Source organism: Primulina eburnea, chromosome 9, assembly GCF_022965805.1.
Source record: "Primulina eburnea isolate SZY01 chromosome 9, ASM2296580v1, whole genome shotgun sequence".
In the NCBI taxonomy this organism is placed as follows: domain Eukaryota; kingdom Viridiplantae; phylum Streptophyta; class Magnoliopsida; order Lamiales; family Gesneriaceae; genus Primulina; species Primulina eburnea.
This window is the reverse complement of record NC_133109.1, coordinates 15,994,032-16,014,046: the sequence shown is the minus strand read 5'-3', so window position 1 is coordinate 16,014,046 and position 20,015 is coordinate 15,994,032. Positions and strand designations below refer to the sequence as shown.

The 20,015-nt window shown below is 37.4% G+C and overlaps 1 protein-coding gene and 1 long non-coding RNA gene across 4 annotated transcripts; both read left to right on the top strand.

Annotated features, from left to right (window-relative positions):
* The first annotated feature begins 4,355 nt into the window (after positions 1-4,355).
* LOC140840434 (uncharacterized) lies at positions 4,356-7,411 on the top strand. Its single transcript, XR_012119971.1, has 6 exons — positions 4,356-4,583; positions 4,896-5,551; positions 5,725-6,426; positions 6,521-6,613; positions 6,796-6,913; positions 6,996-7,411. It is a non-coding gene; the product is annotated as an uncharacterized lncRNA (long non-coding RNA).
* An 8,718-nt stretch (positions 7,412-16,129) lies between these two features.
* LOC140840433 (uncharacterized) lies at positions 16,130-18,490 on the top strand. Of its 3 annotated transcripts, XM_073207632.1 has the most exons (8): positions 16,130-16,380; positions 16,468-16,712; positions 16,833-17,033; positions 17,107-17,214; positions 17,297-17,366; positions 17,443-17,564; positions 17,664-17,750; positions 18,324-18,489. In XM_073207632.1, the coding sequence occupies exons 3-8, from the start codon at positions 16,849-16,851 to the stop codon at positions 18,445-18,447; spliced, it is 696 nt and encodes a 231-aa protein (XP_073063733.1). In that variant the 5' UTR covers positions 16,130-16,380; positions 16,468-16,712; positions 16,833-16,848; the 3' UTR covers positions 18,448-18,489. The 3 variants fall into 3 exon arrangements, with proteins under 3 accessions (XP_073063733.1, XP_073063734.1, XP_073063732.1); XM_073207633.1 differs by having other exon boundaries at positions 16,130-16,712; positions 17,443-17,550; positions 18,324-18,490; XM_073207631.1 differs by having other exon boundaries at positions 16,130-16,712.
* Positions 18,491-20,015: the final 1,525 nt, after the last annotated feature.

Genomic DNA, 20,015 nt, shown 5'->3' with positions numbered 1-20,015 from the left:
ATGACAAATTCTCTCATTACAGTTTACACACTTAATAGTTTCAATTGCTCGTTTTTCCCAAACTCCCGTCGCCCTCGTTTTTCCCAGCCTAATCAAAGCCGCCGTCTGTCCGTTCGCCGTCACCGAGGACCGGCGAAGGTAGCCCATGTCCAGTCGACCTTGATTGCAATGGTAATCCGGAGTTTTGAGCAAGGAAAGTATGTGAATCTCAGTGCTTTTCTGGTCGTGAATTGAAGTCGCCCTCGGTCGTAAGCTTTTTTGAGCAAACCATTTCTCCTTTTTGCAAAGGTCACCTGCCTATTAATCTTGTTCTCTATTCTTTTCAGCTCCACTCTCCCCCTCCCCGTGATCCCTTTATCTATATAAATAAGTATGTTCAATTTTCTGAAAATTTTTATTTTCACGCTTTCTTTTCTTGGGAAACTTTCTTCCTTAATTCACTTGCCCACGGTTTTCTCAAACCAAATGCGTGAAAATCTTGAAACCCTAAAAGAGAAAAAGTAGGAAACAGGAAAGGATTTAAACAGGAGAGAGAAATATAATTTGGAAGCGGAAGCTTATCTATTTTATTCATGTTATTTGAGGTTGTTAGATTTTCTGTAAGATTTTTCATGTGCACCAACAGATTAGATATATGATACGAAGAAATTTATGGTTGGATTTTTCTTTTCTTTTATTTTTTGATTAATTATTTCATATTATAGGTGTGAAAATGAAAGATTAACCTTTTGACCATTGTAATAAAAAGCGTGTTGCAGAGTTAGGTTTAATTGTTCAGTGGACATATATGAATGGAAGAATTATATTATTATATATATTATTTGAAGCATCCATTTTGACATCATGTTATGATTACAGTAAGCTTGCCATGAACCTATTTTCCACACAAACTAACCTACTTCACATCTTTACGTGGAATCCCAAGGAATATTTAATCAAAATTGCTATTACAGCTCAAATGCATTAAAACCTCAGAAAAATAAGAAAGTAAAGTTCATCTCGATTCATGTACATTGCTGTATTTATAAACATTTCGACTTCCAAACAATGACCGAGGAGCTGAGCTACATAAAAAATTTTAGAAAGAGTTCAAAATTCTCGACAACATGATCCAAAGAAAAAGATTATTCAACCTTACAAAACGAAGTGGATTTAGGACTGATAATAGGTTAACCAAATTCTTGAATTCCAGTGTAGTTTATGAATCATTATATCCAAATCCATACGACTAACTTTTTCTTTGTTGACTCTTTTCTTAATTTTGCAACTTGCAAGTGAAAAATAATATTTTGTGATGGTTGCTGATGCAGGTAGCTTTCAGGACAAAAGTTTTTCACCCAAATATAAATAGCAACGGCAGTATATGCCTTGATATCTTGAAGGAGCAGTGGAGCCCTACATTAACTATTTCAAAGGTCAGTTTTGCTTAATATAAAATAGCGACCCTCTTATGTTTAACAATCTGTTTAGACATGAAACATTTTGGTTAGTTGTCAGTTGCGGTTTTGTCATACTACATTCTTTAAGTCATCCTTTGGATCTTGATGCAGTTCAAGTGTTCATGTATTTGCAGTTTGTGTTAGTTTGCATGTAGTCAAACAAACTTGCATCACTGATCCGTTAAAGTGGAAAAATGATGTTTAAACATTTCTTTAATGCACTGGTGAGGCGGTTAGAGATCTTCTGGAATCTGTATTCTAAATTTATTGAAATACACCAGCATCACCTCGGTTTATAACCTCATTTTTTTCTTTGTTATTCAGAACATGCTATTATAAAGTGCTAAAACCTACTGGATTTGTTCATGAGAATGTTTTACAATTGCCAGAAAATGTACCTGTTGCAGGTCTTGCAGGAATATGAACTACTTCCAACGCCTTTAGGTGTATGCTGATCTGGGAAGTTCGCAGGAGTCTAACTAGCCTACTTTGTGTAAGGAGTAGCTACATGAATTCAACCATTAACCAACTTATATAATATAAATATAAAGTTTAAAACTATTTTTGGTGTTTGTAACAAAATTCTCTTTATGTGTACATGTGTGTGTGTATATATATTAAAAAGATAGGCTATCAATAAAAGATTTTTTATATTATTTTAAATTGTTTTGAAGGGATTGGGCTCATTGTTAGCTGAGTAGTTACACCGAGAATGGACAAAAAATGGATGTCAAAAGATAGGCTATCACATGAGTTTGATGTTGGAGTAGAGTCTTTCTTGCAGTTTGCACTAAAAAATGCTATCCATTCTGATGCAATATCATGTGGTAATCTAAGGAAGAAAAATGTTGAAAATATCAGGGCACATTTGTATTGTAATGGTATGGATTTGACATATCATACATGGATATGGCATGGGGAAAGATCTACGAAAGGGAACTCAATGAATGATAATGATCGAGTAGGACAAGATGAACACAAATCATTTAGTGAGGAACCTATAGATATGGTGCATTGTGCATATGAAAGTTATGTTGAGAATCCAAGCCAATTCAGTAAGCTACTTGAAGATGCAGATAAACCTTTGTATCCTGGATGTGCTAAATTCACAAAGTTATCTGCAGTTGTAAAATTATTTAACTTGAAGGCAAAATATAGTTGGAGTGATAAAAGTTTCACTGATCTACTTATTTTGCTTGGAGAAATGCTTCCAGATCACAATGAATTGCCTTCATATTTGTATGATGTAAAGAAAAGCTTACGCGCATTAGGGATGGACTATGTGAAAATTCATGCTTGTCCTAATGATTGTATCTTATACCGAAAGGAGTACGAAGATTTTGCAAATTGCCCTACTTGCGGGACGTCAAGGTGGAAGTTGGGCAACAAATCGAAGGTAAAGGAAGGAATTCCTGCAAAGGTCTTGTGGTATTTCCCACCTATTCCAAGATTTCAAAGAATGTTTCGGAATAAGGCGATATCCAAGGAGTTAACTTGGCATGCTGATAAAAGAATTCGTGATGGATACTTGCGTCATCCAGCTGATTCGCCCTCTTGGAAATTAGTTGATCGCATGTGGCCAGATTTTTCTTACGAGCCAAGAAATCTTAGATTGGCTATATCAGCAGATGGGATCAATCCTCATAGTTTTATGAGTTCTGCATATAGTTGTTGGCCTGTTTTAATGGTCACATACAATCTTTCACCATGGTTGTGTATGAAGAGAAAATTTGTGATGCTTACTTTGTTGATATCTGGTCCTAGACAGCCGGGTAATGATATTGATGTTTACTTAGCACCTCTTTTTGACGACTTAAAATGCTTATGGGATAAAGGTGTTGAAGCATATGATGCATATCGAGAAGAAAGTTTCTCTCTTAAAGATGTTCTGCTATGGACAATTAATGATTTTCCTGCATATGGGAACATGTCAGGATGTGTTGTGAAAGGATATCATGCATGTCCTATTTGTGCAGAAGAAACATATTCGACAAGGTTGAAGCATTGTAGAAAAATGTCATATACAGGCCATAGAAGGTTTCTACCTTCAAGTCAACCTTATCGAAGACAAAAGAAGGCATTTAATGGGAAGCAAGAATTTAACCTCGCACCAAAACCATTGAGTGGCAATGAAATTTTAGAAAGAGTTGAAAGAATTAATTATCATTGTGGAAAATTCAGCGGAAAGCTTCAGTCAAAGAACGATGACGGGATAACATGCTGGAAAAAGAAATCAATATTCTTTGAACTTGAGTATTGGAAAGATCTACATGTTCGACATGTTCTTGATGTGATGCACATTGAAAAAAATGTTTGTGAAAGTCTCATCGGTACGTTACTTGACGTTCTAGGAAAAACAAAGGATGGAGTAGCAGCAAGATTAGATCTTTTGGAAATGAATTTAAGAACTGAATTGGCACCAAGGACGTTTTTGCCAGCAGCATGTTACACACTAAGTAAGGATGAGAAAAGAAATATTTGCAATTCTTTGTCGGGAGTAAAGGTACCTGTAGGTTATTCATCCAATGTTAGAAACCTTGTGTCGATGAAGGATTTGAAACTTGTTGGCTTGAAGTCACACGACTAACACACTTTAATGCAACAATTTCTTCCAATGGCCATCCGCGGTGTCTTGCCAAAACATGTCAGAGACACTATCACCCGGCTGTGTTTCTTCTTCAATGTGTTATATAGTAAAGTGATAGACGTTTTAAAGTTGGATGACTTGCAAAGAGAGATCGTGTTGATATTGTGTTCACTTGAAAAGTACTTTCCCCCTTCATTTTTTGATATAATGATTCATTTAACTGTTCATCTTGTGCGGGAGGTCAAATTGTGTGGACCGATTTGGTATAGGCACATGTACCCATTTGAAGATTCATGAATATTTTGAAAGGTTATGTGCGAAAATCGCAATCGGCCTGAAGGGTGTATAGCCGAATGTTACATTGCTGAAGAGGCTGTCGAATTTTGCTCAGATTATCTATCTAATGTCCACACAATTGGGATACCATCAAGGCATCGAGAAGTAGAACTTACTAAGCCTTTATCGGGAGCAGTTTTGCACTCCACTAGTCATGATGAGCTGCAACAAGCACATCGTCATGTATTGAGAAATGATGTTGAGATTGATCCTTATGTCGAGTAAGATATCTAACCTATCAATTCTTTCATGCACTTTGCATACATTCTATTGATTTATCTATTGCAAACTGTTTCGTTAGGGAACACATGGTGGATTTGAAATCAAGATTTCCTCATAAAGCCATGTCCAAAAAGTTGTTACAAGATGAGCATAACCGAACGTTTACTAACTGGTTGCGTGATACTGTAAGTTCCAAAATACTATATATTAACATGCATACAACTCTTGGTATCTTACGTAAAATCTAAATTTATGGCATTGTGAAATATAGGTTGCACATTTAATTCACCATTCTACCCATGAAATATCAGAAAGATTGAAGTGGATGGCGCGTGGACCTAGCAACAAAGTGTTAAAGTATTCTAGTTATCTGATTGATGGGGTTACATATACTACAAAAGACCGTGATGATATATGAGTAACTCAAAACTCTGGAGTAAGCTTAGTCGCAAAGACAATGCAAGTTGCCAGTGCAAAGGATAAAAACCCAATTGTTTCAGACATGGATTTTTATGGAGTTATTGAAGAAATATGGGAACTCGATTACCACAAATTTCAAATTCCAATGTTCAAATGTAATTGGGTGGAGAATAATAATGATATTAAAGTAGATGATCTTGGTTTCACATTGGTAAATTTGAGAAGAATTGGATTCAAATCCGACTCTTTTATCTTGGGAAGTCAAGCAAAGCAAGTATTTTACATTGAAGATCCTGAAGATCCTGAATGGAGTATTGTACTTGCAACTCCTACTAGAGGGTCATTTGAACATGTCAATGGTGATGAATTGGAAGACACTTTAATTCACTATCAATCTTTTACCAGAGGGTTACCATCTATGGGTGTTGACGGAGCATTCGACAATGAACCATCATGCCTTCGTGAAGATTGTGATGGGACTTGGGTCGACAATGTTTAACCAAAGATATTTTACTTTTGAAGATGTAAAGATTGTGATGGGACTTGGGTAGACAATATTGAAGTTATACTTTTATTTATCTTTTTATATGTTGGATTTCTATTGAAGGTGAATTTCTTATCCTATTTTTTGTTGTATATATTGTGTATTTATTTCTATAGTGATATGTGTTTTTCGCTTTTTTGTTGAACAGGTTAAATCTAGACTATGACATCATTTAGAAAGCTTAAAATTGGGTCTCATGATGATGACACAATTCATGAACCGAGCAAGAGATTAGGACAGCCTGCAGTGATTGGAAAGGGCAAAGAAAAAATTGCATCTACTTCTACTGACAAGAGTTTTGATGGGAAGGAAATGTTGGGATCTACAGACACTGAAACAACAAGAACATCTAGAGGTCGTACACATCTAGATAAGCTTTCTAGGCAAAGGGTTCAGGGAATTCGAAAAGAGGTAAGATTCAATCTGCTTGGACAACCAGTAGGAGAAGTTGTTGCTGAAATGTAGAGTTATATTGGTGTGCTTGCTCGAGAAAAAGTTAAGATAACTTACAAGACATGGAAGCAAGTTCCAAGTGAAGTGAAAGAATTGATATGGGAATCTGTTAATGTAAGTTCTATTGTTTTTTCACAAGTAATATTCATATTGTTTATATATATTTTATGTTATGTAATTCTTTTTAATGTATTTCCAATTTTGATGTTTTACGGTTGACATTTGATGTTCCCCCAAGCTGGAAAAAGGGATGTTTAAGTTCAGCAAATAATAACTGGCGTCAATTTAAATCACATCTCACTCAAACATACATTTCGAACAAGGTTGATAAACCAGAGGAGTTGGATCAACCACCTACTGGCTATGGTCTTGCACGAGATGACTGGATTTCTTTTGTCATGACTCGCATGTCTGATAAATTCATTGTAAGTATCTTTTTTTTTTTTGAAAATTAGTCCACCATGAAGTATTTAACGAATTAAAAAATATTTGATATGTGTAATTCTTCACTTTGACTAGGAACTAAGTGATCAACAGAAGGAAAGAAGGAAGAAGAACATATACACTCATCGCCTTTCTCGTAAGGGCTATGCACGATTTGCTGAAGAAATAGTAAGTATATTTCAACATTTGTGCCGCCCAAGAAGTGACTGTTGCATTCCTTTGCATGAATACTTGTAACATGTGTGGCTGTTTTTTTTCCCTAGCATGTGATATATATCATTGCATTTGCTGTTTTTTTTTTCAACATTTAACATATTTGACAAATACCATTTGATGGTTCTTGTATGTAGGCAAGTAAATTGTGTGACGATGATGATATCAATAGAGCTATTATTTGGAAAAAAAGGGCGAGTGAATAAAGAAGGGGATTTTGATGGCCAAGAGTTTCAAATAATAGTAGAAAAGATTGTGAGCAAAATATACATAAAAATCAATTATTTTATTTTAAGGAAATCTTTTAAAGTAATTAATATTTTCAAGTGGATGACAGGATGATTACATACATCAAAAGCGTGAAGGGAAACTTGAAATAAAAGAGAAAAAAAAGGATATTCTCACGAAAGCACTCAATTCAGATGAACATGGTGGACGTGTGAGAGCTGTTGGAGGTCATATCACTCCAACATTATATTTCAATGTTGGTAGAAGTTGGAAGACTGAGGATGTCGACAAAAAGCTAATGATTGAGCAAAAAAAAGAGTTGATCGAGGCTAGAAAATTAATTCAAGAGCAAGATACACGCATTCAAAAACTTGAAGCAATTGTCTACAAAAAAGGTGCATGGGACAGTGAGATTGATGACAAAGGAAGTTGTTCGGTAAAATTGGATCAAGTGAATGAAAATGAAATGAAAATCGACAAGTTTTTCCCCAGTTATGAAGATTTGAATGACGTCGAAATTAAAGTTGTGGAAAAATATGTTGCTTTACAGGTATATAATTTGTTGTGGTTATATAGTACTTAATATTTTTTGTGGGGACCCGGACGCTAATCCAGTTCAAAATCACCTTTGGGACTAATTAATCAATTATAACACAGGGTCTAAATTTATTTTTTTTTTTTTAAAGTGCGGAACGTAGTGAAATTAAAACGTATATACATCTCAGTATATAAAATACAATACCAGTCCTGTACTGCAAACATCTAAATAAAACGAAGGTTTAAACAACTAATGTCAAGTGTCCAACCCTATCTCTAATCCAAGTCCGGAGCCTCCACTCTAATCACGATCTCTCTCATCTCCTGGACCCTGATCCTGTCCCACCTGTTGTCAAGTACACATACAGACAAGACAACAGCCGGATAACTCCGGTGAGAATAAATCCCAGTATAAATCAACGAAACATGCAATCATATAAACAATATAAAGCATGTAATCAGGTAACATGAATATGTATCATAAACAATCAATATCATGCTGTCGACAATACTCGTAGCTACATCATTTAAGACTAGACTCAATCCTAGTCTAGGGATCCCGGTTTCCAGATGTGGTATTCCTATATCGAATTCCGTAAAGGATGGAACCATAATCTCTATTACTCGATATAACCAGTGCCCCGGTATTCCTATATCGAATTCCGTAATAGAAGAATTCCAACCCCTTTACTCGATATAACCAAATATGGTGTTCCTATATCGAATTCCGTAATAGATTCCATTACTCGATATAACCATACATCCAGTGTCCTGACCTAACCGTCATGGACTGTAGCTCTATCGCTAGCATCCTATCTTGTGACATTGTGCAATGTGCCATGGCGATACCACCACTATCCGGCACGGTGTGTCACAAGACAATTCAACCAATACCTGTTGTCTAAATATCAAGAGAACAAGTATATTAATCAAATCAATGCAAATATCCATGCAATAAAGTAAAGTATGTGATTTAGGGAAACCCAAGTCTAAACCGACTCAAGTCCATCTCCCAATACCACATTGACTTATACCTTTCTTTCGTCGGTGTCTGGCTCAGTCGAAGTCCTGAACTCACAATCTGTCTGGTACTGACAATATCAATAATCTCATGTCAATATACCGTTCAACTCAATACCAATCTGATGAATCTGAATTTTATTCAAATCAACGGTATAACGGTACAATTTCAATATCCCCGTCAATACCAATTCAACAGATAATAGTTACAATCCATAACTCATATCCAATACAATCTGTAATCCAATCACAATTCAGATCTGTCTGGTATAAATCAATATACCCTAAAAATTCATAACAATTCTGTAATCAGTCCGTTTCTTAGTTTGACTTCGATTCTATAATGTCTCATATGTCAAGAACGGCATATATGAGTTCCATTCAATTCTGCCAATATCATAATTCTAAAACATGTCAAAACGTAGTAAAACTTACGTCCAGTTGTAGCCTACGTTGCCAGGAACTCAATACCGAAGTCGGATTCAAAATCAGACGGACGGATTGAAATATAAAGGCATAAGGATTTTCAGAAACTTTCCTCGGACCTTTTCTCGAATTCTGCTGAATTTCCGAAGGGTTTCAGTTTATATATATCCGTGCATGTATTCAACGAGGTGGCACATTTTCCGTGCAACACACAGCACCGCGGGTGCGGTCTTTGCTGCACCGCGGGTGCGGTCCTGCACCGCGGGTGCGGTCTCGTAAGCACCGCGGGTGCGGTCACCCCACGGCAATCCTATCCATTTTTCATCATCTACCCGCGGGTGCTGTGTCGTAGGGACCGCGGGTGCGGTCTTGGTTCGCACCAAAAATCCCTAATTTCATTTTAAATACTCTTTTCGGTATCCCGATTGGTCCATTCATAATCACATGACATTATAAATCAATCAACGTCAATTACAGTGATTAATTTCCGGGCATTACATTCCTCCCCCCCTAAGATACGATTTCGTCCTCGAAATCACGAGCATTTCATTCGTATTAATAAGGAGTATATACAAACACTGTATAAGAAATTTACATTAATGAAACAATGCTGGGAATTCTTGTCTCATATCAGATTCAGTCTCCCAAGTGGCTTCTTCAACGCCATGACGAGTCCATTGAACTTTTACCAGGGGAATCATTTTCGTTCTGAGCTGTTTTTCTTTACGATCAATAATCCTGATCGGTTTCTCGACATAACTCAATGTCTCATCCAGCTCGGTCTCATCTGGTTGAATCACGTGTGAATCATCAGGGAGATATTTCCGCAGCATCGATACATGAAAAACATCATGTATTCCAGATAATGAAGGCGGCAATGCTAGTCGATAGGCACGATCTCCTATTTTTTCAAGAATCTCATATGGACCTACATATCTTGGAGACAATTTCCCTTTCTTGCCAAATCTGACAACACCTCTGAAAGGAGAAATCTTCAGGAATACTCGGTCTCCAGTCTCAAATACCAACGGTCGTCGTCGAAGGTTGGCATATTTGGCTTGTCTGTCCTGAGCTGCCTTCATTTTCTTTTGAATCAATTTAACTTTCTCGGTCATATCTCTGATCATATCCGGTCCAGTCTCAGGAACTTCAGAGATATCATCCCAATATAATGGGGATCTGCATTTCTTTCCGTACAACGCTTCAAAAGGTGCCATCTCAATACTCGTCTGATAGCTATTGTTTTACGAAAACTCACACAGTGGCAATGCATCTTGCCAGCTAGTGCTAAAATCGAGCACTACGGCTCTCAGCATATCCTCCAGTGTCTGGATAGTCCGCTCTGACTGTCCATCGGTCTGTGGATGATATGCGGTACTCAGATGTAACTTCGTACCTAGAGCCTGCTGTAAACTCTGCCAAAAGTGCGAAGTGAATCGAGGATCACGATCTGAAACAATCGACTTCGGCACTCCGTGCAATCTAATCACTTCTCGGACATAGATATCGGCCATCTGATCATATCTATACGTCATCTTGTATGGAATAAAACATGCAGATTTGGTCAATCGATCAATCACGACCCAAATCGCATCACAACCTCGGGAGGATCTCGGCAACTGTGTCACAAAATCCATGGAAATGTGATCCCATTTCCATTCAGGAATGGACAAACTCTGTAACAATCCTCCTGGTTTCTTTCTTTCAGCCTTCACCTGTTGGCAATTCAGACACTTGGCTACAAATTCAGTCACATCAGATTTCATTTGTTTCCACCAATACTGTGTCTTTAAATCATTATACATTTTCCTGCCACCAGGATGAATGCTAAAACGACTGTTGTGCGCTTCTGTCAATATCCGCTGTCTCATATCTGAAACATTTGGCACAACAAGACGATTATTCACATACAAGACATTGTCACGAACCTGATATTCCGATTGATGTCCAGATCTAACCATCGCAATCGAATTCTGTACGTTCTGATCAATTTTCTGCGCCTCTTTGATTCTCAATATCAATTCTGGTTCAGCTCGAATTGCATATAATCTTAGAGGCTGACAATCCGTCTCAAAAGCTAATCCAGACAAACAGCAGTCTTCTATCAAATTCGAGACACCTATCGTCGATAAGGATAGTGCACATACCTTTCGACTCAACGCATCTGCTGCTGCATTGGACTTCCCTGGATAATATTTAATCTCACAATCAAAGTCTTTCAGTAAATCCAGCCATCTCCGCTGTCTCATATTCAGCTCTGATTGCGAAAACAGATATTTCAAGCTTTTATGATCAGAATATATTTCAAATTTTTCACCGTACAGATAATGCCGCCATATCTTCAATGCAAAGACTATGGCTGCCAATTCAAGATCATGAATTGGGTAACGAGTTTCATGGGGTTTCAACTGTCTTGAGGCATAAGCAATCACATGCCCTCGCTGCATCAAAACACAACCCAATCCTCGGTGAGATGCATCACAATAAACAACAAATCCACCAGTGCCTGAAGGAATCGTCAACACAGGCGCACTGGTCAGTCTCTTCTTTAGCTCAAGAAAACTGGTCTCACATTCCTCAGACCAGACAAATGGAGCATTTTTCTGAGTTAGCTGAGTAATTGGTTTGGCAATACTCGAGAAATCTTGAATAAAGCGGCGATAATACCCCGCCAAACCCATAAAACTACGAATTTCTGGTACAGATGTCGGTCTTGGCCAAGAAATCACTGCCTCAACCTTACTGGGATCAACTGATATACCATCTCCGGATATAATATGTCCCAAAAATACAACCTGTTTCAGCCAAAACTCGCATTTCGACAATTTAGCATACAGTTTCTCTGCCCTCAAAATTCTCAACACCATCCTCAGATGATTAGCATGCTCCATCATATTCTTCGAATAAATCAATATATCATCAATGAATATGATAACAAAATCATCCAAGTATTTCTGAAATACGCGGTTCATCAATCCCATAAATACCGCCGGTTCATTCGTCAAAACAAAAGGCATGACAATAAACTCATAGTGTCCATACCTGGTTCTAAATGCAGTCTTTGAGATATCAGAATCCCTGACTCTCAATTGATGGTATCCAGATCTCAAGTCGATCTTGGAATAAACAGATGAACCTTGCAACTGATCAAACAAATCATCAATACGAGGCAATGGATATTTATTCTTTACCGTTGCCTTGTTCAGTTGCCGGTAGTCTATACAGAGTCTCATCGACCCATCTTTCTTCCTCACGAACAGTACTGGAGCACCCCAAGGAGATACACTCGGTCTGATATATCCCTTGGCCAGTAAATCCTCCAACTGTTCTTTCAATTCTTTCAATTCGATCGGTGCCATCCTGTAAGGAGCTCTCGAAATTGGAACTGTTCCTGGCATTAACTCTATGCTGAAGTCTATCTCTCGAATCGGAGGCAATCCAGGAATCTCGTCTGGAAAGACATCAGCAAATTCACACACCACTGGCAAATCCGCCAATGATGGGCTCGACTTCAGTAAATCAACTGAATATACCAGGAATCCATCCACTCCTTTCTGCAATAATCGTGTCATATTTATTGCAGATATCAAAGGAATTCTAGCACGAGAACCCTTACCATAAAATTTCCACTCCTTAGCCATCTCAGGTCTGAATCGAACTATCTTGTGGAAACAATCGACTGTAGCCCGGTACTTGGTCAACATGTCGATACCGACAATACAATCAAAATCAGATAAACCAAGCACAATACAGTCTAACTCAATCGTATGCCCATCGTACTGCAGTATACACGATTTCACAGATTTCATCGATATCAAACCTGTTCCTAACGGAGACGTGACAGATACTACAGTAGCTAAGGACTCAACAGGCAATGAATGCATTAAAGCAAATCGCTCAGACATAAAAGTATGTGATGCGCCAGTATCAATCAATACATAAGCAGGATAACCAGAAATAAAACAGTTACCTGCAACTACATCATCAGGTGCATCTTGTGCCTGCTCCTCGGTCAAAGCAAAAACTCTGGCCTGCTGTCTCGGAGGCTGGCTCACGATCTGGCCCCCTCCTGGCCTCTGCTGTGACAGAGTAGACGGTGCTGGCTGAAAGGAATGAACGGCAGAAAATCGTCTCCCTGCCTGAGCCGCTGATCCAGACGACTCAGCAGCCTGTGATCCCTGGGCACTCCTCTGGGGACACACTCGGGCAAAGTGTCCCTGCTGTTTACAGATACGACAGCTGCCAACTACTCCTCGGCACTGATCTGTGGAATGTCTCCCTCCACAAGTACTACAGTATGGTCCAGTATAACTTTGGCTCTGACCGATCTGTCTCGAGCCACTCGAACTGGACGAGGTAGTCCCTGATTTCTTGAATTGCTTTCCTCTAGCCTTCAAGAAATCCATCTTCCCGGTACCGCTGCTGCCCCCTTCAAATCGAGGAGGTGGTTGTTGTCCCGATACTGGAGCCACAAACGAAGCCTCTCTCTGCCTCATCAGGCCTGCCTCAGCTCCCTTGGCTCTGTTTAGGGCATCGGTGAAGTTGTTGGGCCTCCCAGTATTCACCAGAGTAAAAATTTCAGGATTTAGGCCATTTATGAACTGGTCTGCTACGGCCTCATCACTTCCTGCCACATGAGGGGCAAATCGGAGCAGAGTAGAAAACTTAGCCACATAATCCTCAATGTTCAACTGGCCTTGTTTCAGGTTCGCAAACTCGGCTCCCTTGTCCTTCCTATAAGAAACTGGAAAGAACCGTAGATAGAATTCAGTCTTAAACACATTCCAAGTAATGGCCATACCTCTCTGTTCCAATGCCCTTCCAGTCGTGATCCACCAGTGTTTAGCAACGTAATGCAACTGGTGTATTATCAGTTTCGCCCTCTTTTCCTCAGTATACTCCAAAGAGTCAAACAGTGATTCAATATCGTCCAATCAACTTTCACATTCCACGGAGTTCTCCGTTCCTTTCAAAGTCGGTGGATGAAATGACTGGAATCTTTTCAGCAATTTCTCCATTGCTGTAGGTGTCACATCCATGGGAGGATTCGAGGTACTCCCCTGTTCTGGCATTCTCCTCGGAGGCATATCTGATAACCAAAAGGGTTAGCAGTTCCAACAATAATCCTATTTCCAGCCTCCCTGGATCATCTTACAGCTGATCCATTCCAATAATACACAATACCATATCAATAGCAGATAAGTCAGGTAACATGTATTAAAACAGGAATCATGCTAGCAATCAAAAGCAAGGAAAGAAAATCTCATTCTACCCCGCTCACTAGCTCCTATCTCAATCTCACGGATCTATGGCTCTGATACCACCTGTTGTGGGGACCCGGAAGCTAATCCAGTTCTAAATCACCTTTGGGACTAATTAATCAATTATAACACAGGGTCTAAATTTATTATTTTTTTTTTTTAAAGTGCGGAACGTAGTGAAATTAAAACATATATACATCTCAGTATATAAAATACAATACCAGTCCTGTACTGCAAACATCTAAATAAAACGAAGGTTTAAACAACTAATGTCAAGTGTCCAACCCTATCTCTAATCCAAGTCCGGAGCCTCCACTCTAATCACGATCTCTCTCATCTCCTAGACCCTGATCCTGTCCCACCTGTTGTCAAGTACACATACAGACAAGACAACAGCCGGATAACTCCGGTGAGAATAAATCCCAGTATAAATCAACGAAACATGCAATCATATAAACAATATAAAGCATGTAATCAGGTAACATGAATATGTATCATAAACAATCAATATCATGCTGTCGACAATACTCGTAGCTACATCATTTAAGACTAGACTCAATCCTAGTCTAGGGATCCAGGTTTCCAGATGTGGTATTCCTATATCGAATTCCGTAAAGGATGGAACCATAATCTCTATTACTCGATATAACCAGTGCCCCGGTATTCCTATATCGAATTCCGTAATAGAAGAATTCCAACCCCTTTACTCGATATAACCAAATATGGTGTTCCTATATCGAATTCCGTAATGGATTCCATTACTCGATATAACCATACATCCAGTGTCCTGACCTAACCGTCATGGACTGTAGCTCTATCGCTAGCATCCTATCTTGTGACATTGTGCAATGAGCCATGGCGATACCACCACTATCCGGCACGGTGTGTCACAAGACAATTCAACCAATACCTGTTGTCTAAATATCAAGAGAACAATTATATTAATCAAATCAATGCAAATATCCATGCAATAAAGTAAAGTATGTGATTTAGGGAAACCCAAGTCTAAACCGACTCAAGTCCATCTCCCAATACCACATTGACTTATACCTTTCTTTCGTCGGTGTCTGGCTCAGTCGAAGTCCTGAACTCACAATCTGTCTGGTACTGACAATATCAATAATCTCATGTCAATATACCGTTCAACTCAATACCAATCTGATGAATCTGGATTTTATTCAAATCAACGGTATAACGGTACAATTTCAATATCCCCGTCAATACCAATTCAACAGATAATAGTTACAATCCATAACTCATATCCAATACAATCTGTAATCCAATCACAATTCAGATCTGTCTGGTATAAATCAATATACCCTAAAAATTCATAACAATTCTATAATCAGTCCGTTTCTTAGTCTGACTTCGATTCTATAATTTCTCATATGTCAAGAACGGCATATATGAGTTCCATTCAATTCTGCCAATATCATAATTCTAAAACATGTCAAAACGTAGTAAAACTTACGTCCAGTTGTAGCCTACGTTGCCAGGAACTCAATACCGAAGTCGGATTCAAAATCAGACGGACGGATTGAAATATAAAGGCGTACGGATTTTCAGAAACTTTCCTCGGACCTTTTCTCGAATTCTGCTGAATTTCCGAAGGGTTTCAGTTTATATATATCCGTGCATGTATTCAACGAGGTGGCACATTTTCCGTGCAACACACAGCACCGCGGGTGCGGTCTTTGCTGCACCGCGGGTGCGGTCTCGTAAGCACTGCGGGTGCGGTCACCCCACGGCAATCCTATCCATTTTTCATCATCTACCCGCGGGTGCTGTGTCGTAGGGACCGCACGTGCGGTCTTGGTTCGCACCAAAAATCCCTACTTTCATTTTAAATACTCTTTTCGGTATCCCGATTGGTCCATTCATAATCACATGACATTATAAATCAATCAACGTCAATTACAGTGATTAATTTCCGGGCATTACATTTTTTAACTAAAGAGTTAGTACAATTCATTGACATAACTATTTGTCTTTTAGGGTCAAGCGGTTATTCTGACATTGGATTCTAGCACATACATTGTTGCATATGGAACAGTTGTTGAGGTCAATGGAGCTAATAACTTGCTTCATGGTGTTCCATTATCTCAAAATTGCATGCGTGTATCCATTGATGAGGCAATGCAAAAATCAGCACTTTTGCCAATTCCGATTCACAATGAATGTGAAAATGTTGGGGATGCCGTAGGAACACACGTTGCTTGGACAAATCATTTGATAATGCTACGACAAGAGGTACACGTATGCTTATATTTCAAAGTAAATGTATGTCAAATTCTCCAGTATTGCACCTATCTAACATGTTTACAATACAATTATCAGAAGCGTCAAAGACACAAAACCGTCAGTTTCGAAAGAAACTAGACTTTGTCATCAAATGTGCCAAGAGCAGTGCGCGTGGTGTATTGTTATTGTAAGACAACCCTTGAAGATGGAAGGAAATTATTATTTCTTTTAGATTATGAAGTATTTGCAGATGACTATGAAGTTAACTTGCACTTTGAAGACATCAGTCCTTTGTATCACTTGGAGCCAATTTCTGGAAATTGTATAGTTGTCTACATTTGGTAAGTCTTCGATTAACTTAAAGTTTGTTTGTTCTTTTCTTACATTATTATGTAAGATGCATATAATTTGTTAGTTTAGTGTGTAGTGTAGTTTTGATTTTCTTTTAATTGAAATGACAGGCATCTTTATAAAAAGATGGTGAAAGAAAACAAGATTGAAAAATTCAGATTCGTTAATCCACACACCATCCCAAATTTGCAAAAAAATACATACGACAAAACAGGTAAAACTGAAAGGTTGAACAAGAGGGCGAGTTCTTTAGCGGATAGGCTAAGTGGTGCAGCAATGGATCAAGTGGTTTTGGTTCCAAGTTGTTGTGGGTAAGTAAGATTCTAATATAATTTTCAATTGTTTTTTTAGTGAATTACATACACTTATTATGTTCGTCTGTAGTTTTCATTGGACTCTCACCGTCATTGAGCCTTATAAGGAGATTGTTTATTTGTTGGATTCCCTAAGTCACCGCATTCGCGATGAGGATTGGAAATATGTTGTGGAAATGTGAGTTCATATTCCATATTAATGATGCGTTTCATTTAATGAAAAAACACTCATATATCAACTATGTTCAATGTTAATGAAGGGCGTTGAGATTGTTTAACTCAACTAAGGGAAGGAAAGGAAGAAAGCGTGTACAATGGGAAGTCATAAAGGTATGTGTAATTCTCATTCGAGCTAATTTTTTTATGTGTATATTTGTCATTAACAATTTGACATTTTTCAACACAGGCTCCTAAGCAACCGGGTGCAAAACAATGTGGTTATTATGTGATGAGATTCATTAGGCAGATTACTGAAGAAGTTACAACTCTTGAGGGGGATTCACTAAGATCGATAGTAATATTATCTTGGTTATATAAAATAATTACAAGTTATCTAGCTACTTATCATTTTGAAATTTCATTAAGTTGTGTTTTTTTTACTAATATATTTTTTGAGTGTGTTCATAGTTCACAAAAACGGAGTATTCTATGGAAGAAATTGATGAGGTGCGCACCGAGCTGGCCGAATGCATACAGGATCATATTTATGAATAGGTAGGACATGAGTTCATCTTATTTGAAAAAATACAGCTAATGTTGAAAGAATGTGGTAATTATAGGTGATAGGTGTGATGTATGGTCTGGTTGTGTAGATGATAGGTGTGGTGTATGGTCGTATTTAAATTTATTTCGAATATATATATTGTTGTTGTGTGTTTTTATATTTTCTGGTATGCCCTACTTGCGTGGAGGTTATGCCAAAATTTTATGCTAAAAGAATGTGGTAATTATAGGTGATAGGTGTGATGTATGGTCTGGCTGTGTAGGTGATAGGTGTGGTGTATGGTCGTATTTAAATTTATTTCGAATATATATATTGTTGTTGTGTGTTTTTATATTTTCTGGTATGTCCTACTTGCGTGGAGGTTATGACAAAATTTTTCTAGGCCCTAAGGTCCGTTTTAAACTTTTCTATTGCATATTGTTCTCAATTCATGGCTTATTGTCTTCTAACAAGACTTTTTGCTTTTTTATACATGACTTGTTCTATATGTACGTTTTAATACTAAATTGTACATGTCTTGAAATTTAACAATCATTAAAATAATGTGCTTTTTATTTTCATAGGCACTGTAATGATGTTTTGGAAGATGCACCAGCAGAGAATACATTCCAACAAGCTATAAAAGATATTTTGGAGTTGATATGTGAAAGTCTTGGTCTTAGGGTATTTCTATTTTTGTTAACTTGACTAAAAGTTTTTGGAATACGGTTACATACTTTTTTTAATTCTTGGTTTTATGAATGACCTATTTCTGTTTGTGATCAAGTATATATATATATATATATATATATGTATATATATATATATATATATATATATGTATATATATATATATATATATGTTGATGTTTGGATTGATTTTATATAAGGGTTAATTGATATATATTTCACACCCAATTATTTTAATTGATTAAACAATTTATGGTTTAAATAAAATATACAACCGTTTGGTAATATATAAGACAACAGTTAAAGTGATGTAAATCAAATCCAAAGACAACAGATTTAAAATGTTGTAAAACTGTTGTATATTGCAGCGAAAGACATCGGTTTAAAAATATTGGGAAACTGTTGTCGAACGCGATAAAAGACAACGGTTACAAACAGTTCTCGTTTCTATAACACAACGGTTTTTAAGAGCTACGACAACGGTTTATTATCGTTGTATTTAAACACTGACAACAACGGTTTTTCACCGTTGTCTTTGCGCGCACCCTTTCACAACAAAGCATATAACAACGGTTTTACAAAATCTACGACAACAGTTTTTCACCGTCGTCTTTTATGTCTACGACAAAGGTTTTTCACTGTTGTCTTTGCGCGAACCTTTTACCACAGGAGCTTCTACAACGTTTTGCAAGACTTACGACAACGGTTTTTCACCGTTGTCTTTGACGTCTACGACAACGGTTTTCCACCGTTGTCTTTCAGCGCACTCTTTAACCATAGGGGCTTTAACAACTGTTTTTTAGACATACGACAACGGTTTTTTACCGTTGTATTTGACGTCTACGACAACGGCTTTTCACTGTTGTTTTTGAGCGTATCCTTTAACCACAGGGGCTTTAACAACGTTTTTTCAATACATACAACAACGGTTTTCCACCGTTGTATTTGATGTCTACGACAACGGTTTTTCACCGTTGTCTTTGAGCGTACCTGGCTTTAGCAGCGTTTTTTCAATACATACGACAACGGCTTTTCACCGTTGTCTTTAGTCTTTTTTTTGTAGTGAAAGTTTATAAAAGCTTATAGAAATTTTGAGAGCTTGACTGCTAAAGACAGTCAAAAGAAGTGCACCTACCTTATTTAGATATTGGTGATCTCGAAATTAAAGTGTGCATCATAATAACAAACAAATTGAAATTATCACACCGATGATCAAATTGGATCGTCGATTGAGATTATGATGAGATTAATGTAATGAGAGGATGAAATATGGTCTTGAAATAGTATGAGTACATCATGATAATTTATTAAAGTTCAAATGGTCTTTAATGATTAAATTATATTTTAATTGAGTTAAAAAATAGCCCATTAAGTTTTTATAAGATATGGTATTGATTTATGTAATATGAAAATATTCATTATACCATAATTTTAGAACTTGAACACAAAGCAAAATAATATTGATGCATGATATTCTCAAAATATATGCATTGATCGAGATTTTTTCATGATATGAGATGCATTTAGAATCCTTAATTAACTTGATTAATTAGATTAATTAAGTAAATGATGGATTATAAGATTAA